This window comes from Oncorhynchus mykiss, chromosome 2 (assembly GCF_013265735.2).
Source record: "Oncorhynchus mykiss isolate Arlee chromosome 2, USDA_OmykA_1.1, whole genome shotgun sequence".
Classification (NCBI taxonomy): Eukaryota; Metazoa; Chordata; class Actinopteri; order Salmoniformes; family Salmonidae; genus Oncorhynchus; species Oncorhynchus mykiss.
The window spans coordinates 473,433-496,549 of record NC_048566.1 but is presented as its reverse complement, the minus strand read 5'-3'; the positions used below and the strand labels follow the sequence as shown (position 1 = coordinate 496,549).

Sequence of the window (23,117 nt, the reverse complement as noted above, 5' to 3'; positions counted from 1 at the left end):
AAAAAAAAAAAAAAAAAGAAATATCTAAGTTGAATAAAACAGTTGCCTCATCAATAATGGGATACACATTTTTAGCAAATTCCCATTCTAAGATAGAATTCCATGAAAGTTTAATTCTTTAAACCCTTTTAACTATCAAAACGTTCCAACATGATATTCATAATGTTTCATGCTGTATCTCTCACTTGGATGCCTGCTCCCTCTGGCACAGAGATCTTCCAGATACAGTTGAGATAGTTGGCGTAGGGCTCTGGGTAACCAGGAGAAAGGATGGTCCCCTTACGAGATGTCAGCAGTCCTCCACAGGGAACTGCACAGGGTGAGAGAAGAGAGAGACAAGTCACCCAGAGGAGACCTGGGTGAGTGAAGAGAAAGACAAGTCACCCAGACACCAAGAGTAGAGAAGAGAGAGACAAGTCACCCAGAGGAGACCTTGGTGAGTGAAGAGAAAGACAAGTCACCCAGACACCAAGAGTAGAGAAGAGAGAGACAAGTCACCCAGACACCAAGAGTAGAGAAGAAAAAGACAAGTCACCCAGACACCAAGAGTAGAGAAGAGAGAGACAAGTCACCCAGACACCAAGAGTAGAGAAGAGAGAGACAAGTCACCCAGAGGAGAACAGCGGTAGAGAAAAGAGAGACAAGTCACCCAGAGGAGACCAGCGGTAGAGAAAAGAGAGAAAAGTCACCCAAACACCAAGAGTAGAGAAGAGAGAGACAAGTCACCCAGACACCAAGAGTAGAGAAGAGAGAGACAAGTCACCCAGAGGAGACAAAGGGGTAGAGAAGAGAGAGAAAAGTCACCCAAACACCAAGAGTAGAGAAGAGAGAGACAAGTCACCCAGACACCAAGAGTAGAGAAGAGAGAGACAAGTCACCCAGACACCAAGAGTAGAGAAGAGAGAGACAAGTCACCCAGACACAAAGAGTAGAGAAGAGAGAGACAAGTCACCCAGACACCAAGAGTAGAGAAGAGAGAGACAAGTCACCCAGACACCAAGAGTAGAGAAGAAAAAGACAAGTCACCCAGACACCAAGAGTAGAGAAGAGAGAGACAAGTCACCCAGACACCAAGAGTAGAGAAGAGAGAGACAAGTCACCCAGACACCAAGAGTAGAGAAGAGAGAGACAAGTCACCCAGAGACCAGGGGGAGAAAAGAGAGAGAGCCCAGGGTGTCTCCTATTCCATCACTATTCAACCCAGGGTTCCTCCTATTCCATCACTATGGAGCCCAGGGTGTCTCCTATTCCATCACTATGGAGCCCAGGGTGTCTCCTATTCCATCACTATGGAGCCCAGGGTGTCTCCTATTCCATCACTATGGAGACCAGGGTGTCTCCTATTCCATCACTATGGAGCCCAGGGTGTCTCCTATTCCATCACTATGGAGACCAGGGTTCATCCATGCATTCCTCCATCTCATCATCATCTATCCATGGGGCTTCATCCATCCATTCATCCCTCATCTGTCCATCATCCATTCACCCCAGCCACCTGCTGTTCTCCTTGATTTATGGAGGGTTACTCATCCGTTCATCCCTCATCTGTCAATCATCCATTCACCCCAGCCACCTGCTGTTCTCCTTGATTCATGGAGGGTTACTCATCCGTCCATCCCTCATCTGTCCATCATCCAATCATGGGTTTCATCCATCTATCATTTGTGATCCATTCACACCAGCCCTTCTGACTATTGTAGATCTCCTGCTGGTCCCAGGGATTTCATTATAAACCTCATAGGACTACAACCGACTACTGTAGATCTCCTGCTGGTCCCAGGGGTTTCATTATAAACCTCATAGGATCATAACCGATTCCAAGCCATAGGCTCTCCGATTATCCACATTGCAATGTATTGGACATTCAAAGTGATTTGCTAGTGTGGATATAGGAACGTAGAAATATACTTTACAGCAGAGATCAAAGCATGTCAGGTACCACGTCTACATGAATATTTGAAAGTCCTCTACTGCACATTACATTATGAACAGCTGTAAGGCCTCGTGTAGTTCAAACGGAACAGACATCCATGAGCCACGGAATAAAAAACAAAAACGATATATACTACTTTTCATCTGAAAGGACACAACGTGTTGCTTTAGAGAGACAACTCAAATCCTAGCTGTTGTTCTGTTGTCTATTGTCACCAGTTGCTGACTCATTTCATTTCATGACATATATCAGAATAACAGGGACTAATGATAATGACGTTTTACATATACTCTCCTTTCAACAACGGAACACGTGACGATGTCATGGGAATGTTCCCTGAATAGAAATGACTCAACAACGGAACACGTGACGATGTCATGGGACTGTTCCCTGAATAGAAATGACTCAACAACGGAACACGTGATGATGTCATGGGAATGTTCCCTGAATAGAAATGACTCAACAATGGAACACGTGACGATGTCAATATAAATGACTCTTCCATCAGATCCAGGATAAGAGAGGAGAGAAACAAGGTGGATATTTTGTTTCCCTGTGTAGGAAGTCAATAATGCCTGGTTGATCCCTGTGTAGGAGGTCAATACTGCCTGGTTGATCCCTGTGTAGGAGGTCAATACTGCCTGGTTGATCCCTGTGTAGGAGGTCAATACTGCCTGGTTGATGCCTGTGTGGGAGGTCAATACTGCCTGGTTGATCCCTGTGTAGGAGGTCAATACTGCCTGGTTGATACCTGTGTAGGAGGTCAATACTGCCTGTTTGAATGTTTGCCTGCTGTTGTATTCACCAGCTAACCTCAGTGGAGAGCAGAGCTGTCAAAACCCACAGGGAAACTCACAGGGAAACCTACAGGGAAACCCACAGGGAAATAGGGAAACCCACAGGGAAACCCACAGGGAAACTCACAGGGAAACTCATAGGGAAACCCACAGGGAAACTCACAGGGAAACTCACAGGGAAACTCACAGGGAAACCCATAGGGAAACCCACAGGGAAACCCACAGGGAAACCCAAAGGGAAACCCACAGGGAAACCCACAGGGAAACTCAAAGGGAAACCCATAGGGAAACTCACAGGGAAACCCACAGGGAAACCCACAGGGAAAGCCACAGGGAAACCCACAGGGAAACTCACAGGGAAACTCACAGGGAAACCCACAGGGAAACCCACAGGGAAGCCCATAGGGAAACCCACAGGGAAACCCATAGGGAAACCCACAGGGAAACCCACAGGGAAACACATAGGGAAATAGGGAAACCCTCAGGGAAACCCACAGGGAAACTCATAGGGAAATTCACAGGGAAACTCACAGGGAAAGCCACAGGGAAACTCAAAGGGATCTGGTCAGAAGCAGTGCACTACATAGGGAATAGGGTGCCGTTTGAGATGCCTCCTTCAGTCATAAACAACTGATGCCTGTCTGCCAAGGACGAACAGGGGAAGTCAACAGACAACCAGCCTGTATCTACCACACCAAGGACGAACAGGGGTAGTCTACAGACAACCAGCCTGTATCTAACACACCAAGGACGAACAGGAGTAGTCTACAGACAACCAGCCTGTATCTACCACACCAAGGACGAACAGTGGTAGTCTACAGACAACCAGCTTGTATCTACCACACCAAGGACGAACAGTGGTAGTCTACAGACAACCAGCATGTATCTACCACACCAAGGACAACCAGTGGTAGTCAACAGACAACCAGCCTGTATCTACCATACCAAGGACAACCAGTGGTAGTCAACAGACAACCAGCCTGTATCTACCACACCAAGGACAAACAGTGGTAGTCTACAGACAACCAGCCTGTATCTACCACACCAAGGACGAACAGGGGTAGTCTACAGACAACCAGCCTGTATCTACCACACCAAGGACGACAAGGGGTAGTCTACAGACAACCAGCCTGTATCTACCACACCAAGGACGAACAGGGGTAGTCTACAGACAACCACCCTGTATCTACCACACCAAGGACGAACAGGGGTAGTCTACAGACAACCACCCTGTATCTACCACACCAAGGACGAACAGGAGTGGTCTACAGACAACCAGCCTGTATCTAACATACCAAGGACGAACGGGGGTGGTCTACAGACAACCACTGAGTTGTCTACCGCCTGTATCTACCACACCAAGGACGACCAGGGGTAGTCAACAGACAACCAGCCTGTATCTACCACACCAAGGACGAACAGGGGTAGTCTACAGACAACCACCCTGTATCTACCACACCAAGGACGAACAGGGGTAGTCTACAGACAACCACCCTGTATCTACCACACCAAGGACGAACAGGAGTAGTCTACAGACAACCAGCCTGTATCTACCACACCAAGGACGAACAGGAGTAGTCTACAGACAACCAGCCTGTATCTACCACACCAAGGACGAACAGGGGTAGTCTACAGACAACCAGCCTGTATCTACCACACCAAGGACGAACAGGGGTAGTCTACAGACAACCACCCTGTATCTACCACACCAAGGACGAACAGGGGTAGTCTACAGACAACCACCCTGTATCTACCACACCAAGGACGAACAGGAGTAGTCTACAGACAACCAGCCTGTATCTACCACACCAAGGACGAACAGGAGTAGTCTACAGACAACCAGCCTGTATCTACCACACCAAGGACGAACAGGGGTAGTCTACAGACAACCAGCCTGTATCTACCACACCAAGGACGAACAGGGGTAGTCTACAGACAACCAGCCTGTATCTACCACACCAAGGATGACCAGGGGTAGTCTACAGACAACCAGCCTGTATCTACCACATCAAGGACGAACAGGAGTAGTCTACAGACAACCAGCCTGTATCTACCACACCAAGGATGACCAGGGGTAGTCTACAGACAACCACTGAGTTGTCTACATACAGCCTGTATCTACCACACCAAGGACGAACAGGAGTAGTCTACAGACAACCAGCCTGTATCTACCACACCAAGGACAGTCTACAGACAACCACTGAGTTGTCTACAGCCTGTATCTACCACAACAACCAGTCAGGACTGTAACAGAGGACAGTATATAAACCCACAACATGATTTCTCCTGCCTCAGTGTGTCGTTGAGCCATGCTGCATGTAGGAGCTCACATATCTAATTATTGGCCCCTAATCCAGTTCACTGCAATTTCAAACTCATCAATATTTTACAGATGACTACTCCCACACAGAGACAGACGCCGTGACAAATTCACAGGAAGCGACTTCACTATTCATCTCCTCACTCCTCAGGTGAAGCAGACTTGGTGATGATGCCTGTCTCTTCCTGTGCTACATACAACTCTCAATCTCTGCCATAACAATGCTACTTAATATAATGTTTACATACCCTACATTATTTATCTCACACGTATACGTATATACTGTACTCTATATCATCTACTGCATCTTTATGTGATACATGTATCACTAGCCACTTTAAACAATGCTACCTAATATAATGTTTACATACCCTACATTATTCATCTCATATGTATATACTGTACTCGATAACATCTACTGCATCTTTATGTGATACATGTATCACTAGCCACTTTAAACTATGCCACTTTGTTTACATACCCTACATTACTCATCTCATATGTATATACTGTACTCGATAACATCTACTGCATCTTGCCTATGCCGCTCTGTACCATCACTCATTCACATATCTTTATGTACATATTCTTTATCCCTTTACACTTGTGTGTATAAGGTAGTAGTTTTGGAATTGTTAGGTTAGATTACTCGTTGGTTATTACTGCATTGTCGGAACTAGAAGCACAAGCATTTCGCTACACTCGCATTAACATCTGCTAACCATGTGACCATTAACATCTGCTAACCATGTGTATGTGACAAATAACATTTGATTTGATTTGATTTGATAATCACTATATACCTGCATCCCAAATGGAACCCTATTCCCTACATACAGGTGTAGGATCTTAATTTGATCTTCCTGGTGTTGCAAGAAATTTGAGTGCATTCTAGATTCTAAAAGGTTTCTAAAGTTTGTAATTTCCACTTAAAACATTTAGACTTTATCAAACCCCTACAAAAAAAAAGTGAATTCATTATAATCCATATAATAATTAAAAATGTCCTGTTGCTGCAGGATTATTTTCCTGCTGTGAGAAACGGGGTCAAATTAAGCTCCTGCATCTGTGTAGAGCTGGGACTATAAACCAACAATGATTGCCACCGACCAAACCGACCACTTATCGTGGACATTTGTTGATATGTCCTTCATTTTACGATAAACAACCTACAGGGTTTTACTAGAGAAATGTTCAGTTTTGAAATGAAATACATTTGCTAATGTTTGATTGTCAATGGGACAATTGATAGCTACAACATTCAGAGTAGTATAAATGATATGGGTAATATCAAACATAACTATGCTGCACATATAAGTTATTAATTTATCATTCCATTTATTGTTATTGTTATAATTCAGTCCATTTATCACAATATGCCAACAGCATACCACCCTGCATACCACTCTGCATACCACCCTGCATACCACCCTGCATACCACCCTGCATTCCACCCTGCATACCACCCTGCATACCACCCTGCATTCCACCCTGCATACCACCCTGCATACCACCCTGCATACCACCCTGCATACCACCCTGCATACCACCCTGCATACCACTGCTGGCTTGCTTCTGAAGCTAAGTAGGGTTGGTCCTGGTCAGTTCCTGAATGGGAGACCAGATGCTGCTGGAAGTGGTGCTGGAGGGCCAGTAGGAGGTACTCTTTTCTCTGGTCTAAAAACATTATCCCAATACCCCAGGGCAGTGATTGGGGACACTGCCCCGTGTAGGGTGCTGTCTTTCGGATGGGCCGTTTAAACGGGTGTCCTGACTCTCTGAGGTCATTAAAGATCCCATGGCACTTATCGTAAGAGTAGGGGTGTTAACCCCGGTGTCCTGACTCTCTGAGGTCACTAAAGATCCCATGGCACTTATCGTAAGAGTAGGGGTGTTAACCCCGGTGTCCTGGCTAAATTCCCAATCTGGCCCTCAAACCATCACTGTCACCTAATAATCCGCAGTTTACAATTGGCTCATTCATCCCCCTCCTCTCCCGTGTAACTATTCCCCAGGTTGTTGCTGTAAATGAGAACGTGTTCTCAGTCAACTTACTTGGTAAAATAACGGATACAATTTTTTGATTTTTGTCGATATCGCCCAGCTTTAATCTGTAGTGCACTACGTTTGAACAGAGCCCTTACGTCACTTAGCAGCCTTCATCCCTGTAGGCACCCTTCAGCACGTCTTGTCTCACATCCTTTGACAGATGACATGTTAAACCTTCAATGAAGAGATGAATGTTAACACGAGCACCAGTTGAAGTGCGTTCATATGTATGAACCTATATCCAGTTTGTAATGAGATGAGGGTTTGATATTCACTTATTTAGCTACTTGTCCTTTTTTTACATAATTGTAGGATGCAAGAAACCACGTTACACAATAACATGCATTACTATCTTTTTACCGTGGAGAATCAGACAGACATGTAGGCTATACTCTGCCTTATTGGCTTCTTTCATACCTCCTGTCTCGTAAATACAACACTGCCCCTTTAAGGCTCTCCTGGAGGATGATTGGCTACCCTTGGTAGCCTATAAAATAATTCCCATCCAGGGCTTGAAATGAAGGGTGTCCAGTCGTCCCTGGAGACGATGGAAACCATGTCCACAGTTAAAAACAGACTCTGGAACAGTTCTGGGACGACAGATTCCAAATTGATACCGATTGATGTTCTGGTGTCGTTTGGTCAATTTAAAGTATTGATTGTGGATTTATTTGTGGGATGAATGAAACAGTTTTTTTTTCTGGGTGAATTGTGATGTTTTATTTGTGCTTACCATGATTGTGTTTTTGTATCCTAGTGTATATGTACAGTTGAAGTCGAAGTCTACATACACTTAGGTTGGAGTCATTAAAACTCATTTTTCAACCACTCCACATATTTCTTGTTAACAACCTATAGTTTTGGCAAGTCGGTTAGGACATCTACTTTGTGCATGACACAAGTCATTTTTCCAACAATTGTTTACAGACAGATTATTTAACTTATAATTCACTGTATCACAATTCCAGTGGGTCAGAAGTTTACATACACTAAGTTGACTGTGCCTTTAAACAGCTTGGAAAATTCCAGATAATTATGTAATGTCTTTAGAAGCTTCTGATTAGGCTAATTGACATAATTTGAGTCAATCGTGGGTGTACCTGTGGCTGTATTTAAAGGCCTACCTTCAAACGCTTGAAAACATTGGAAAACCAAAATAAATGAGCCAAAACCACAAAAAAATTGTAGACCTCCACAAGTCTGGTTCATCCTTGGGAGCAATTTCCAAACGCCTGAAGGTACCACTTTCATCTGTACAAACTATAGTACACAAGTATAAACACCGTGGGACCACACAGCAGTCATTCCGCTCAGGAAGGAGACGTGTTCTGTCTCTTAGAGATAAACACTTTGCTGCGAAAAGTGCAAATCATTCCCAGAACAACAGGCAAATGACCTTGTAAAGATGCTGGAGAAAACAGGCACAAAACTATCTATATCCACAGTAAAACGAGTCCTATATCGACATAACCGGAAAGGCTGCTCAGCAAGGAAGAAGCCACTGCTCCAAAACTGCCATAAAAAGACAGACTATGGTTTGCAACTGCACATAAGGACAAATATCATATTTTTTGAGAAATGTCCTCTGGTATGATGAAACAAAAATAGAACTGTTTGGCCATAATTACCATCGTTATGTTTGGAGGAAAAAGTGGGAGGCTTGCAAGCCGAAGAACACCATCCCAACCGTGAAGCATGGTGGTGGGGGTGCTTTGCTGCAGGAGGGACTGGTGCACTTCACAAAATAGATGGCATCATGAGGAGGAACATTATGTGGCTATATTGAAACAACATCTCAAGACATCAGGCAGGAAGTTGAAGCTTTGTCGCAAATGGGTCTTCCAAATGGACAATGACCACAAGCATACTTCCAAAGTTGTGGCAAAATGGCTTAAGGACAAAAAAAGTCAAGGTATTGGAGTGGCCATCACAAAGCCCTGACCTCAATCCGATAGAAAATTTGCGGGTTGAACTGAAAAGCATTGGAAGCTTGTGGAAAGCTACCCAAAACTTTTGACCCAAGTTAAACAATTTAAAGGCAATGCTACTAAATACAGTGCCTTGCGAAAGTATTCGGCCCCCTTGAACTTTGCGACCTTTTGCCACATTTCAGGCTTCAAACATAAAGATATAAAACTGTATTTTTTTGTGAAGAATCAACAACAAGTGGGACAGAATCATGAAGTGGAACGACATTTATTGGATATTTCAAACTTTTTTAACAAATCAAAAACTGAAAAATTGGGCGTGCAAAATTATTCAGCCCCCTTAAGTTAATACTTTGTAGCGCCACCTTTTGCTGCGATTACAGCTGTAAGTCGCTTGGGGTAGGTCTCTATCAGTTTTGCACATCGAGAGACTGACATTTTTTCTCATTCCTCCTTGCAAAACAGCTCGAGCTCAGTGAGGTTGGATGGAGAGCATTTGTGAACAGCAGTTTTCAGTTCTTTCCACAGATTCTCGATTGGATTCAGGTCTGGACTTTAACTTGGCCATTCTAACACCTGGATATGTTTATTTTTGAACCATTCCATTGTAGATTTTGCTTTATGTTTTGGATCATTGTCTTGTTGGAAGACAAATCTCTGTCCCAGTCTCAGGTCTTTTGCAGACTCCATCAGGTTTTCTTCCAGAATGGTCCTGTATTTGGCTCCATCCATCTTCCCATCAATTTTAACCATCTTCCCTGTCCCTGCTGAAGAAAAGCAGGCCCAAACCATGATGCTGCCACCACCATGTTTGACAGTGGGGATGGTGTGTTCAGGGTGATGTGCTGTGTAGCTTTTACGCCAAACATAACGTTTTGCATTGTTGTCAAAAGCGCACAGCAAACAAAGATGGTTTAAAGTGACAGAGAGATGAACAGATCTGTTAGAAATTAAGAAAGGGCAGAGATATAAAGATACAACAACTAGCATGGGATGCTAATATGACAAGGTTTATCATCAACTAGCATGGGTTGCTAATATGACTAGGATTATCATCAACTAGCATGGATTGCTAATATGACTAGGATTATCATCAACTAGCATGGGTTGCTAATACGACTAGGATTATCACCAACTAGCATGGGTTGCTAATACGACTAGAATTATCATCAACTAGCATGGGATGCTAACACGACTAGGATTATCATCAACTAGCACGGGTCTGCTTCAGTAACACACCAGATAGGAGACAAGCAGGTCTGCTTCAGTAATACTGGATGGGAGACAAGCAGGTCTGCTTCAGTAATACACCAGATAGGAGACAAGCAGGTCTGCTTCAGTAACACACCAGATAGGAGACAAGCAGGTCTGCTTCAGTAATACTGGATGGGAGACAAGCAGGTCTGCTTCAGTAACACACCAGATAGGAGACAAGCAGGTCTGCTTCAGTAATACTGGATGGGAGACAAGCAGGTCTGCTTCAGTAATACTGGATGGGAGACAAGCAGGTCTGCTTCAGTAATACTGGATGGGAGACAAGCAGGTCTGCTTCAATAATACACCAGATAGGAGACAAGCAGGTCTGCATCAGTAACACACCAGATAGGAGACAAGCAGGTCTGCTTCAGGAATACACCAGATAGGAGACAAGCAGGTCTGCTTCAGTAACACACCAGATAGGAGACAAGCAGGTCTGCTTCAGTAATACTGGATGGGAGACAAGCAGGTCTGCTTCAGTAATACACCAGACACCAGATAGGAGACAAGCAGAAGAAAAGCAGGCCCAAACCATGATGCTGCCACCACCATGTTTGACAGTGGGGATGGTGTGTTCAGGGTGATGTGCTGTGTAGCTTTTACGCCAAACATAACGTTTTGCATTGTTGTCAAAAGCGCACAGCAAACAAAGATGGTTTAAAGTGACAGAGAGATGAACAGATCTGTTAGAAATTAAGAAAGGGCAGAGATATAAAGATACAACAACTAGCATGGGATGCTAATATGACAAGGTTTATCATCAACTAGCATGGGTTGCTAATATGACTAGGATTATCATCAACTAGCATGGATTGCTAATATGACTAGGATTATCATCAACTAGCATGGGTTGCTAATACGACTAGGATTATCACCAACTAGCATGGGTTGCTAATACGACTAGAATTATCATCAACTAGCATGGGATGCTAACACGACTAGGATTATCATCAACTAGCACGGGTCTGCTTCAGTAACACACCAGATAGGAGACAAGCAGGTCTGCTTCAGTAATACATCATATAGGAGACAAGCAGGTCTGCTTCAGTAACACACCAGATAGGAGACAAGCAGGTCTGCTTCAGTAATACTGGATGGGAGACAAGCAGGTCTGCTTTAGTAATACTGGATGGGAGACAAGCAGGTCTGCTTCAGTAATACTGGATGGGAGACAAGCAGGTCTGCTTCAGTAATACACCAGATAGGAGACAAAGAGGTCTGCTTCAGTAATACACCAGATAGGAGACAAGCAGGTCTGCTTCAGTAACACACCAGATAGGAGACAAGCAGGTCTGCTTCAGTAATACACCAGATAGGAGACAAGCAGGTCTGCTTCAGTAATACTGGATGGGAGACAAGCAGGTCTGCTTCAGTAACACACCAGATAGGAGACAAGCAGGTCTGCTTCAGTAATACTGGATGGGAGACAAGCAGGTCTGCTTCAGTAATACACCAGATAGGAGACAAGCAGGTCTGCTTCAGTAACACACCAGATAGGAGACAAGCAGGTCTGCTTCAGTAATACTGGATGGGAGACAAAAAGGTCTGCTTCAGTAACACACCAGATAGGAGACAAGCAGGTCTGCTTCAGTAATACTGGATGGGAGACAAGCAGGTCTGCTTCAGTAATACTGGATGGGAGACAAGCAGGTCTGCTTCAGTAATACTGGATGGGAGACAAGCAGGTCTGCTTCAATAATACACCAGATAGGAGACAAGCAGGTCTGCATCAGTAACACACCAGATAGGAGACAAGCAGGTCTGCTTCAGGAATACACCAGATAGGAGACAAGCAGGTCTGCTTCAGTAACACACCAGATAGGAGACAAGCAGGTCTGCTTCAGGAATACTGGATTGGAGACAAGCAGGTCTGCTTCAGTAATACACCAGATAGGAGACAAGCAGGTCTGCTTCAGTAATACTGGATGGGAGACAAGCAGGTCTGCTTCAGTAATACTGGATGGGAGACAAGCAGGTCTGCTTCAGTAATACATCATATAGGAGACAAGCAGGTCTGCTTCAGTAATACATCATATAGGAGACAAGCAGGTTTGCTTCAGTAATACACCAGATAGGAGACAAGCAGGTCTGCTTCAGGAATACACCAGATAGGAGACAAGCAGGTCTGCTTCAGTAACACACCAGATAGGAGACAAGAAGGTCTGCTTCAGGAAGGAGTCTAAAACCAGGTTTGATTCCATCCCCTCCTAGTTACTCTGTGGTTTCTGCTGTCTAAAACCAGGTATGATTCTATCCCCTCCTAGTTACTATGTGGGAGTCTGTTAACTAAAACCAGGTTTGATTCCATCCCCTCCTAGTTACTCTGTGGGAGTCTGTTAACTAAAACCAGGTTTGATTCCATCCCCCTCCTAGTTACTCTGTGGGAGTCTGTTAACTAAAACCAGGTATGATTCCCTCCCCCTCCTAGTTACTCTGTGGTTTCTGCTGTCTAAAACCAGGTTTGATTCCATCCCCCTCCTAGTTCCTCTGTGGGAGTCTGTTAACTAAAACCAGGTATGATTCCATCCCCTCCTAGTTACTCTGTGGGAGTCTGTTAACTAAAACCAGGTTTGATTCCATCCCCTCCTAGTTACTCTGTGGGAGTCTGTTAACTAAAACCAGGTTTGATTCCATCCCCTCCTAGTTACTCTGTGGGAGTCTGTTAACTAAAACCAGGTTTGATTCCATCCCCTCCTAGTTCCTCTGTGGGAGTCTGTTAACTAAAACCAGGTATGATTCCATCCCCTCCTAGTTCCTCTGTGGGAGTCTGTTAACTAAAACCAGGTTTGATTCCATCCCCCTCCTAGTTACTCTGTGGGAGTCTGTTAACTAAAACCAGGTTTGATTCCATCCCCTCCTAGTTCCTCTGTGGGAGTCTGTTAACTAAAACCAGGTATGATTCCATCCCCTCCTAGTTCCTCTGTGGGAGTCTGTTAACTAAAACCAGGTTTGATTCCATCCCCCTCCTAGTTACTCTGTGGTTTCTGCTGTCTAAAACCAGGTATGATTCCATCCCCTCCTAGTTACTCTGTGGGAGTCTGTTAACTAAAACCAGGTTTGATTCCATCCCCCTCCTAGTTACTCTGTGGTTTCTGCTGTCTAAAACCAGGTTTGATTCCATCCCCCTCCTAGTTACTCTGTGGTTTCTGTTGTCTAAAACCAGGTTTGATTCCATCCCCTCCTAGTTACTCTGTGATTTCTGCTGTCTAAAACCAGGTATGATTACATCCCCCTCCTAGTTACTCTGTGGGAGTCTGTTAACTAAAACCAGATATAATTCCATCCCCTCCTAGTTACTCTGTGGGAGTCTGTTAACTGAAACCAGGTATGATTCCATCCCCCTCCTAGTTACTCTGTGGGAGTCTGTTAACTAAAACCAGGTTTGATTCCATCCCCTCCTAGTTCCTCTGTGGGAGTCTGTTAACTAAAACCAGGTATGATTCCATCCCCCCCTAGTTCCTCTGTGGGAGTCTGTTAACTAAAACCAGGTTTGATTCCATCCCCCTCCTAGTTACTCTGTGGTTTCTGCTGTCTAAAACCAGGTTTGATTCCATCCCCTCCTAGTTACTCTGTGGTTTCTGCTGTCTAAAACCAGGTTTGATTCCATCCCCCTCCTAGTTACTCTGTGGTTTCTGCTGTCTAAAACCAGGTTTGATTCCATCCCCTCCTAGTTACTCTGTGGTTTCTACTGTCTAAAACCAGGTTTGATTCCATCCCCCTCCTAGTTACTCTGTGGTTTCTGCTGTCTAAAACCAGGTTTGATTCCATCCCCTCCTAGTTACTCTGTGGGAGTCTGTTAACTAAAACCAGGTTTGATTCCATCCCCTCCTAGTTACTCTGTGGGAGTCTGTTAACTAAAACCAGATATAATTCCATCCCCTCCTAGTTACTCTGTGGGAGTCTGTTAACTGAAACCAGGTATGATTCCATCCCCCTCCTAGTTACTCTGTGGGAGTCTGTTAACTAAAACCAGGTTTGATTCCATCCCCTCCTAGTTCCTCTGTGGGAGTCTGTTAACTAAAACCAGGTATGATTCCATCCCCCCCTAGTTCCTCTGTGGGAGTCTGTTAACTAAAACCAGGTTTGATTCCATCCCCCTCCTAGTTACTCTGTGGTTTCTGCTGTCTAAAACCAGGTTTGATTCCATCCCCTCCTAGTTACTCTGTGGTTTCTGCTGTCTAAAACCAGGTTTGATTCCATCCCCCTCCTAGTTACTCTGTGGTTTCTGCTGTCTAAAACCAGGTTTGATTCCATCCCCTCCTAGTTACTCTGTGGTTTCTGCTGTCTAAAACCAGGTTTGATTCCATCCCCTCCTAGTTACTCTGTGGTTTCTACTGTCTAAAACCAGGTTTGATTCCATCCCCCTCCTAGTTACTCTGTGGTTTCTGCTGTCTAAAACCAGGTTTGATTCCATCCCCCTCCTAGTTACTCTGTGGTTTCTGCTGTCTAAAACCAGGTTTGATTCCATCCCCCTCCTAGTTACTCTGTGGTTTCTGCTGTCTAAAACCAGGTTTGATTCCATCCCCTCCTAGTTACTCTGTGGGAGTCTGTTAACTAAAACCAGGTTTGATTCCATCCCCTCCTAGTTCCTCTGTGGGAGTCTGTTAACTAAAACCAGGTATGATTCAATCCCCTCCTAGTTCCTCTGTGGGAGTCTGTTAACTAAAACCAGGTTTGATTCCATCCCTTCCTAGTTACTCAGTGGTTTCTGCTGTCTAAAACCAGGTTTGATTCCATCCCCCTCCTAGTTACTCTGTGGTTTCTGTTGTCTAAAACCAGGTTTGATTCCATCCCCTCCTAGTTACTCTGTGGTTTCAGCTGTCTAAAACCAGGTATGATTCCATCCCCTCCTAGTTACTCTGTGGGAGTCTGTTAACTGAAACCAGGTATGATTCCATCCCCCTCCTAGTTACTCTGTGGGAGTCTGTTAACTAAAACCAGGTTTGATTCCATCGCCTCCTAGTTCCTCTGTGGGAGCCTGTTAACTAAAACCAGGTATGATTCCATCCCCTCCTAGTTCCTCTGTGGGAGTCTGTTAACTAAAACCAGGTTTGATTCCATCCCCCTCCTAGTTACTCTGTGGTTTCTGCTGTCTAAAACCAGGTATGATTCCATCCCCTCCTAGTTACTCTGTGGGAGTCTGTTAACTAAAACCAGGTTTGATTCCATCCCCTCCTAGTTACTCTGTGGTTTCTGCTGTCTAAAACCAGGTTTGATTCCATCCCCTCCTAGTTACTCTGTGGTTTCTGCTGTCTAAAACCAGGTTTGATTCCATCCCCCTCCTAGTTACTCTGTGGTTTCTGCTGTCTAAAACCAGGTTTGATTCTATCCCCTCCTAGTTACTCTGTGGTTTCTGCTGTCTAAAACCAGGTTTGATTCCATCCCCCTCCTAGTTACTCTCTGGTTTCTGCTGTCTAAAACCAGGTTTGATTCCATCCCCTCCTAGTTACTCTGTGGTTTCTGCTGTCTAAAACCAGGTATGATTCCATCCCCCTCCTAGTTACTCTGTGGGAGTCTGTTAACTAAAACCAGGTATGATTCCATCCCCTCCTAGCTACTCTGTGGGAGTCTGTTAACTAAAACCAGGTATGATTACATCCCCCTCCTAGTTCTTCTGTGGGAGTCTGTTAACTAAAACCAGGTTTGATTCCATCCCCCTCCTAGTAACTCTGTGGTTTCTGCTGTCTAAAACCAGGTATGATTCCATCCCCTCCTAGTTACTGTGTGGGAGTCTGTTAACTAAAACCAGGTATGATTCCATCCCCCTCCTAGTTACTCTGTGGCAGTCTGTTAACTAAAACCAGGTTTGATTCCATCCCCTCCTAGTTACTCTGTGGGAGTCTGTTAACTAAAACCAGGTTTGATTCCATCCCCTCCTAGTTACTCTGTGGGAGTCTGTTAACTAAAACCAGGTATGATTCCATCCCCTCCTAGTTACTCTGTGGTTTCTGCTGTCTAAAACCAGGTATGATTCCATCCCCCTCCTAGTTACTCTGTGGGAGTCTGTTAACTAAAACCAGGTTTGATTCCATCGCCTCCTAGTTCCTCTGTGGGAGCCTGTTAACTAAAACCAGGTATGATTCCATCCCCTCCTAGTTCCTCTGTGGGAGTCTGTTAACTAAAACCAGGTTTGATTCCATCCCCCTCCTAGTTACTCTGTGGTTTCTGCTGTCTAAAACCAGGTATGATTCCATCCCCTCCTAGTTACTCTGTGGGAGTCTGTTAACTAAAACCAGGTTTGATTCCATCCCCTCCTAGTTACTCTGTGGTTTCTGCTGTCTAAAACCAGGTTTGATTCCATCCCCCTCCTAGTTACTCTGTGGTTTCTGCTGTCTAAAACCAGGTTTGATTCTATCCCCTCCTAGTTACTCTGTGGTTTCTGCTGTCTAAAACCAGGTTTGATTCCATCCCCCTCCTAGTTACTCTCTGGTTTCTGCTGTCTAAAACCAGGTTTGATTCCATCCCCTCCTAGTTACTCTGTGGTTTCTGCTGTCTAAAACCAGGTATGATTCCATCCCCTTCCTAGTTACTCTGTGGGAGTCTGTTAACTAAAACCAGGTATGATTCCATCCCCTCCTAGCTACTCTGTGGGAGTCTGTTAACTAAAACCAGGTATGATTACATCCCCCTCCTAGTTCTTCTGTGGGAGTCTGTTAACTAAAACCAGGTTTGATTCCATCCCCCTCCTAGTAACTCTGTGGTTTCTGCTGTCTAAAACCAGGTATGATTCCATCCCCTCCTAGTTACTGTGTGGGAGTCTGTTAACTAAAACCAGGTATGATTCCATCCCCCTCCTAGTTACTCTGTGGCAGTCTGTTAACTAAAACCAGGTTTGATTCCATCCCCTCCTAGTTACTCTGTGGGAGTCTGTTAACTAAAACCAGGTTTGATTCCATCCCCTCCTAGTTACTCTGTGGGAGTCTGTTAACTAAAACCAGGTATGATTCCATCCCCTCCTAGTTACTCTGTGGTTTCTGCTGTCTAAAACCAGGTATGATTCCATTCCCCCTCCTAGTTACTCTGTGGGAGTCTGTTAACTAAAACCAGGTATGATTCCATCCCCCTCCTAGTTACTCTGTGGGAGTCTGCTGTCTAAAACCAGGTTTGATTCCATCCCCCTCCTAGTTACTCTGTGGGAGTCTGTTAACTAAAACCAGGTATGATTCCATCCCCTCCTAGTTACTCTGTGGTTTCTGTTGTCTAAAACCAGGTTTGATTCCATCCCCTCCTAGTTACTCTGTGGGAGTCTGTTAACTGAAACCAGGTATGATTCCATCCCCTCCTAGTTACTCTGTGGTTTCTGCTGTCTAAAACCAGGTTTAATTCCATCCCCTCCTAGTTCCTCTGTGGGAGTCTGTTACCTAAAACCAGGTATGATTCCATCCCCCTCCTAGTTACTCTGTGGGAGTCTGCTGTCTAAAACCAGGTTTGATTCCATCCCCCTCCTAGTAACTCTGTGGTTTCTGCTGTCTAAAACCAGGTATGATTCCATCCCCTCCTAGTTACTCTGTGGGAGTCTGTTAACTAAAACCAGGTATGATTCCATCCCCCTCCTAGTTACTCTGTGGGAGTCTGTTAACTAAAACCAGGTTTGATTCCATCCCCTCCTAGTTACTCTGTGGGAGTCTGTTAACTAAAACCAGGTTTGATTCCATCCCCTCCTAGTTACTCTGTGGGAGTCTGTTAACTAAAACCAGGTATGATTCCATCCCCTCCTAGTTACTCTGTGGTTTCTGTTGTCTAAAACCAGGTTTGATTCCATCCCCTCCTAGTTACTCTGTGGGAGTCTGTTAACTGAAACCAGGTATGATTCCATCCCCTCCTAGTTACTCTGTGGTTTCTGCTGTCTAAAACCAGGTTTAATTCCATCCCCTCCTAGTTCCTCTGTGGGAGTCTGTTAACTAAAACCAGGTATGATTCCATCCCCCTCCTAGTTACTCTGTGGGAGTCTGTTAACTAAAACCAGGTATGATTCCATCCCATCCTAGTTACTCTGCGGTTTCTGCTGTCTAAAACCAGGTTAGATTCCATCCCCTTCCTAGTTACTCTGTGGGAGTCTGTTAACTAAAACCAGGTTTGATTCCATCCCCTCCTAGTTACTCTGTGGGAGTCTGTTAACTAAAACCAGGTTTGATTCCATCCCCTCCTAGTTACTCTGTGGGAGTCTGTTAACTAAAACCAGGTATGATTCCATCCCCTCCTAGTTACTCTGTGGGAGTCTGTTAACTGAAACCAGGTATGATTCCACCCCCTCCTAGTTACTCTGTGGGAGTCTGTTAACTGAAACCAGGTATGATTCCATCCCCCTCCTAGTTACTCTGTGGGAGTCTGTTAACTAAAACCAGGTTTGATTCCATCCCCCTCCTAGTTACTCTGTGGTTTCTGCTGTCTAAAACCAGGTATGATTCCATCCCTCCTAGTTACTCTGTGGTTTCTGCTGTCTAAAACCAGGTTTGATTTCATCCCCTCCTAGTTACTCTGTGGTTTCTGCTGTCTAAAACCAGGTATGATTCCATCCCCCTCCTAGTTACTCGGTGGGAGTCTGTTAACTAAAACCAGGTATGATTCCATCCCCTCCTAGTTACTCTGTGGTTTCTGCTGTCAAAAACCAGGTTTGATTCCATCCCCTCCTAGTTACTCTGTGGTTTCTGCTGTCTAAAACCAGGTTTGATTCCATCCCCTCCTAGTTACTCTGTGGTTTCTGCTGTCTAAAACCAGGTTTGATTCCATCCCCTCCTAGTTACTCTGTGGTTTCTGCTGTCTAAAACCAGGTTTGATTCCATCCCCTCCTAGTTACTCTGTGGTTTCTGCTGTCTAAAACCAGGTATGATTCCATCCCCTCCTAGTTACTCTGTGGGAGTCTGTTAACTAAAACCAGGTATGATTCCATCCCCCTCCTAGTTACTCTGTGGGAGTCTGTTAACTAAAACCAGGTATGATTCCATCCCATCCTAGTTACTCTGTGGTTTCTGCTGTCTAAAACCAGGTTAGATTCCATCCCCTTCCTAGTTACTCTGTGGGAGTCTGTTAACTAAAACCAGGTTTGATTCCATCCCCTCCTAGTTACTCTGTGGGAGTCTGTTAACTAAAACCAGGTTTGATTCCATCCCCTCCTAGTTACTCTGTGGGAGTCTGTTAACTAAAACCAGGTTTGATTCCATCCCCTCCTAGTTACTCTGTGGGAGTCTGTTAACTAAAACCAGGTTTGATTCCATCCCCTCCTAGTTACTCTGTGGGAGTCTGTTAACTAAAACCAGGTTTGATTCCATCCCCTCCTAGTTACTCTGTGGGAGTCTGTTAACTAAAACCAGGTTTGATTCCATCCCCTCCTAGTTACTCTGTGGGAGTCTGTTAACTAAAACCAGGTTTGATTCCATCCCCTCCTAGTTCCTCTGTGGGAGTCTGTTAACTAAAACCAGATATAATTCCATCCCCTCCTAGTTACTCTGTGGGAGTCTGTTAACTAAAACCAGGTATGATTCCATCCCCTCCTAGTTACTCTGTGGGAGTCTGTTAACTGAAACCAGGTATGATTCCACCCCCTCCTAGTTACTCTGTGGGAGTCTGTTAACTGAAACCAGGTATGATTCCATCCCCCTCCTAGTTACTCTGTCGGAGTCTGTTAACTAAAACCAGGTTTGATTCCATCCCCCTCCTAGTTACTCTGTGGTTTCTGCTGTCTAAAACCAGGTATGATTCCATCCCTCCTAGTTACTCTGTGGTTTCTGCTGTCTAAAACCAGGTTTGATTTCATCCCCTCCTAGTTACTCTGTGGTTTCTGCTGTCTAAAACCAGGTATGATTCCATCCCCCTCCTAGTTACTCTGTGGGAGTCTGTTAACTAAAACCAGGTATGATTCCATCCCCTCCTAGTTACTCTGTGGCTTCTGCTGTCTAAAACCAGGTTTGATTCCATCCCCTCCTAGTTACTCTGTGGTTTCTGCTGTCTAAAACCAGGTTTGATTCCATCCCCTCCTAGTTACTCTGTGGTTTCTGCTGTCTAAAACCAGGTTTGATTCCATCCCCTCCTAGTTACTCTGTGGTTTCTGCTGTCTAAAACCAGGTTTGATTTCAACCCTCCTAGTTACTCTGTGGTTTCTGCTGTCTAAAACCAGGTATGATTCCATCCCCTCCTAGTTACTCTGTGGGAGTCTGTTAACTAAAACCAGGTATGATTCCATCCCCCTCCTAGTTACTCTGTGGTTTCTGCTGTCTAAAACCAGGTATGATTCCATCCCCCTCCTAGTTACTCTGTGGGAGTCTGTTAACTAAAACCAGGTATGATTCCATCCCCCTCCTAGTTACTCTGTGGGAGTCTGTTAACTAAAACCAGGTATGATTCCATCCCCCTCCTAGTTACTCTTTGGGAGTCTGTTAACTAAAACCAGGTATGATTCCATCCCCCTCCTAGTTACTCTGTGGGAGTCTGTTAACTAAAACCAGGTATGATTCCATCCCCCTCCTAGTTACTCTGTGGGAGTCTGTTAACTAAAACCAGGTATGATTCATTCCCCTCCTAGTTACTCTGTGGGAGTCTGTTAACTAAAACCAGGTTTGATTCCACCCCCCTCCTAGTTACTCTGTGGGAGTCTGCTGTCTAAAACCAAGTTTGATTCCATCCCCTTCCTAGTTACCCTGTGGGTTTCTGCTGTCTAATACCAGGTTTGATTCCATCCCCCTCCTAACTACTCTGTGTGTTTCTGTTGTCTAAAACCAGGTTTGATTCCACTCCCCTCCTAGCTACTCTGTGGTTTCTGTTGTCTAAAACCAGGTTTGATTCCACTCCCCTCCTAGCTACTCTTCGGGTTTCTGCTATATAAAACAAGGTGTGTTCATTCAGGAGACCGTAATTGAAACAACAAAACAACAGAACTCATTATGATGCCGGGTCCTTTTTTGGAAGGTAAATCTAAGCAGACGTTGCGTGATTGACCGACTGATTCCATTCCAGAAGGTTAGTAAAAGAAAAACACAACTTTTCTACCTCTAACTTCCTTCATACTGAACACAGAGACATACAGATGGTATCCACAAATTCATCTGACTCTTGGTAAGGAGATAAAACTCCTGAAATATTCCTTTAAAGATGGGATCTACGAGTTCATCTGACTCTTGGTAAGGAGATAAAACTCCTGAAATATTCCTTTAAAGATGGGATCTACGAGTTCATCTGACTCTTGGTGAGGAGATAAAACTCCTGAAATATTCCTTTAAAGATGGGATCTACGAGTTCATCTGACTCTTGGTAAGGAGATAAAACTCCTGAAATATTCCTTTAAAGATGGGATCTACGAGTTCATCTGACTCTTGGTGAGGAGATACAACTCCTGAAATATTCCTTTAAAGATGGGATCTAGGAGTTCATCTGACTCTTTTTGAGGAGATAAAACTCCTGAAATATTCCTTTAAAGATGGGATCTACGAGTTCATCTGACTTTGGGGAAGTAGATTTAGGGCTTCATTGCCAAATTGCTGAAGTATTCCTTTAAAGATGGGATCTACGAGTTCATCTGACTTTGGGGAAGTAGATAAAGGGCTTCATTGCCAAATTGCTGAAGTATTCCTTTAAAGATGGGATCTACGAGTTCATCTGACTTTGGGGATGTAGATAAAGGGCTTCATTGCCAAATTGCTGAAGTATTCCTTTCAGAGAGAGAAGCTCCATCTAACGTCTTTGATAAAAGAAACGGCTCTCCAGCTTTATTTAGAAAGGGAAAGACCTCTAGATCAAATTGACTGTTTTCCACTTCCTCCTTTTAAAGCTGGAGGTCTCGGATGACCTCACATGAAGAAGTATTACTGGGCAGCACAACGACGTGTTCCCTTGGACAGACAGATAGCACACTATCATTGTGCAATGGAGGAGCATCAAAGCCATGAATGCAATACTTTATCATCTGAAATATAGTCACTACTTCGGGTCCAAGGCATTGAATAATTTTTTTTTTTGGGGGGGGGGGGACAATCCAATGATTCTCAATTCCATTCGTATTTGGGAAAATGTACATCCATTCATGAGGTGGAAATAACCAATTTCGCCAGGCACCCCTAGGTCTGTGACTGTGTGGTTTGGGTCGGTGGAACTAGGTCTGTGACTGTGAGGAGTTGGCGCAGTCTACTTACCTACGCAGGTGGGCTCAGTGCCGTTCCACTGAGCCACAGTGTTCGGGATGGCCTCACACCTGATGGCAGTGGCGCCGTGCAGAGCGTAGCCTGGATTGCATTCAAACAGCACCACCGTGCCAATGCCAAAGTCGTTTCCTATCCGCTTCCCAAACCTGGGCTCTGGCACAGAGCTGCACTGAGATGCACTGGTCCTGGGGACAGCTAAGAGGAGAGAAGACAAGCAGAGTGAGAGAGGGAGAGCGAGAGAGAGAGAGAGAGAGAGAGAGAAAGAGAGAGAGAGAAAGAGAGAGAGAGAGAGAGCGAGAGAGAGAGAGAGAGAGAGACAGAGAGAGAGAGAGAGAGGGGGAGAGCGAGAGAGAGACAGAGAGAGAGAAAGAGAGAGAGAGAAAGAGAGAGAAAGAAAGAAAGAGAAAGAGAGAGAAAGAAAGAGAGAGAAAGAGAGAAAGAAAGAGAGAGAGACAGGCAGACACAGAGAAGACAGGCAGGCAGAGAGAGATTGAGGGCGCAAGACAGAGAGAAGACATGGGATTGGCACAGAGATCCACCAAAACATCCTCTCTCAGATCATCAGTCAATCTCTGCATCTTCCCCCATGTATTTTCCCTGCTCTGCTCAGCTCAACGATCCTCTGCACTGACTCAATGGAACACCACTGACTAGTCCTTTGAATGGCAGAGAGACAGATTAATCAAGACACTGTGATATGAC

The 23,117-nt window shown here is 44.7% G+C and overlaps 1 protein-coding gene and 1 long non-coding RNA gene across 3 annotated transcripts in view; one reads left to right on the top strand and one right to left on the bottom strand.

Annotated features, from left to right (window-relative positions):
- The window catches only part of LOC110512917 (CUB and sushi domain-containing protein 3), a 523,013-nt gene that overhangs the window by 175,645 nt on the left and 324,251 nt on the right, over positions 1-23,117 (bottom strand). Inside the window, exons 35-36 of the mRNA XM_036934833.1 lie at positions 22,407-22,610; positions 186-310 (exon numbers count right to left, since the gene is read on the bottom strand). Of these exons, the coding sequence (XP_036790728.1) occupies positions 186-310; positions 22,407-22,610 (329 nt within the window). The remainder of the gene's footprint in view (positions 1-185; positions 311-22,406; positions 22,611-23,117) is intronic.
- Positions 13,360-16,512, top strand: LOC118937313. Of its 2 annotated transcripts, XR_005034559.1 has the most exons (4): positions 13,360-15,225; positions 15,334-15,387; positions 15,548-16,304; positions 16,413-16,512. It is a non-coding gene; the product is annotated as an uncharacterized LOC118937313 (long non-coding RNA). The 2 variants fall into 2 exon arrangements; XR_005034558.1 differs by having other exon boundaries at positions 13,360-15,387.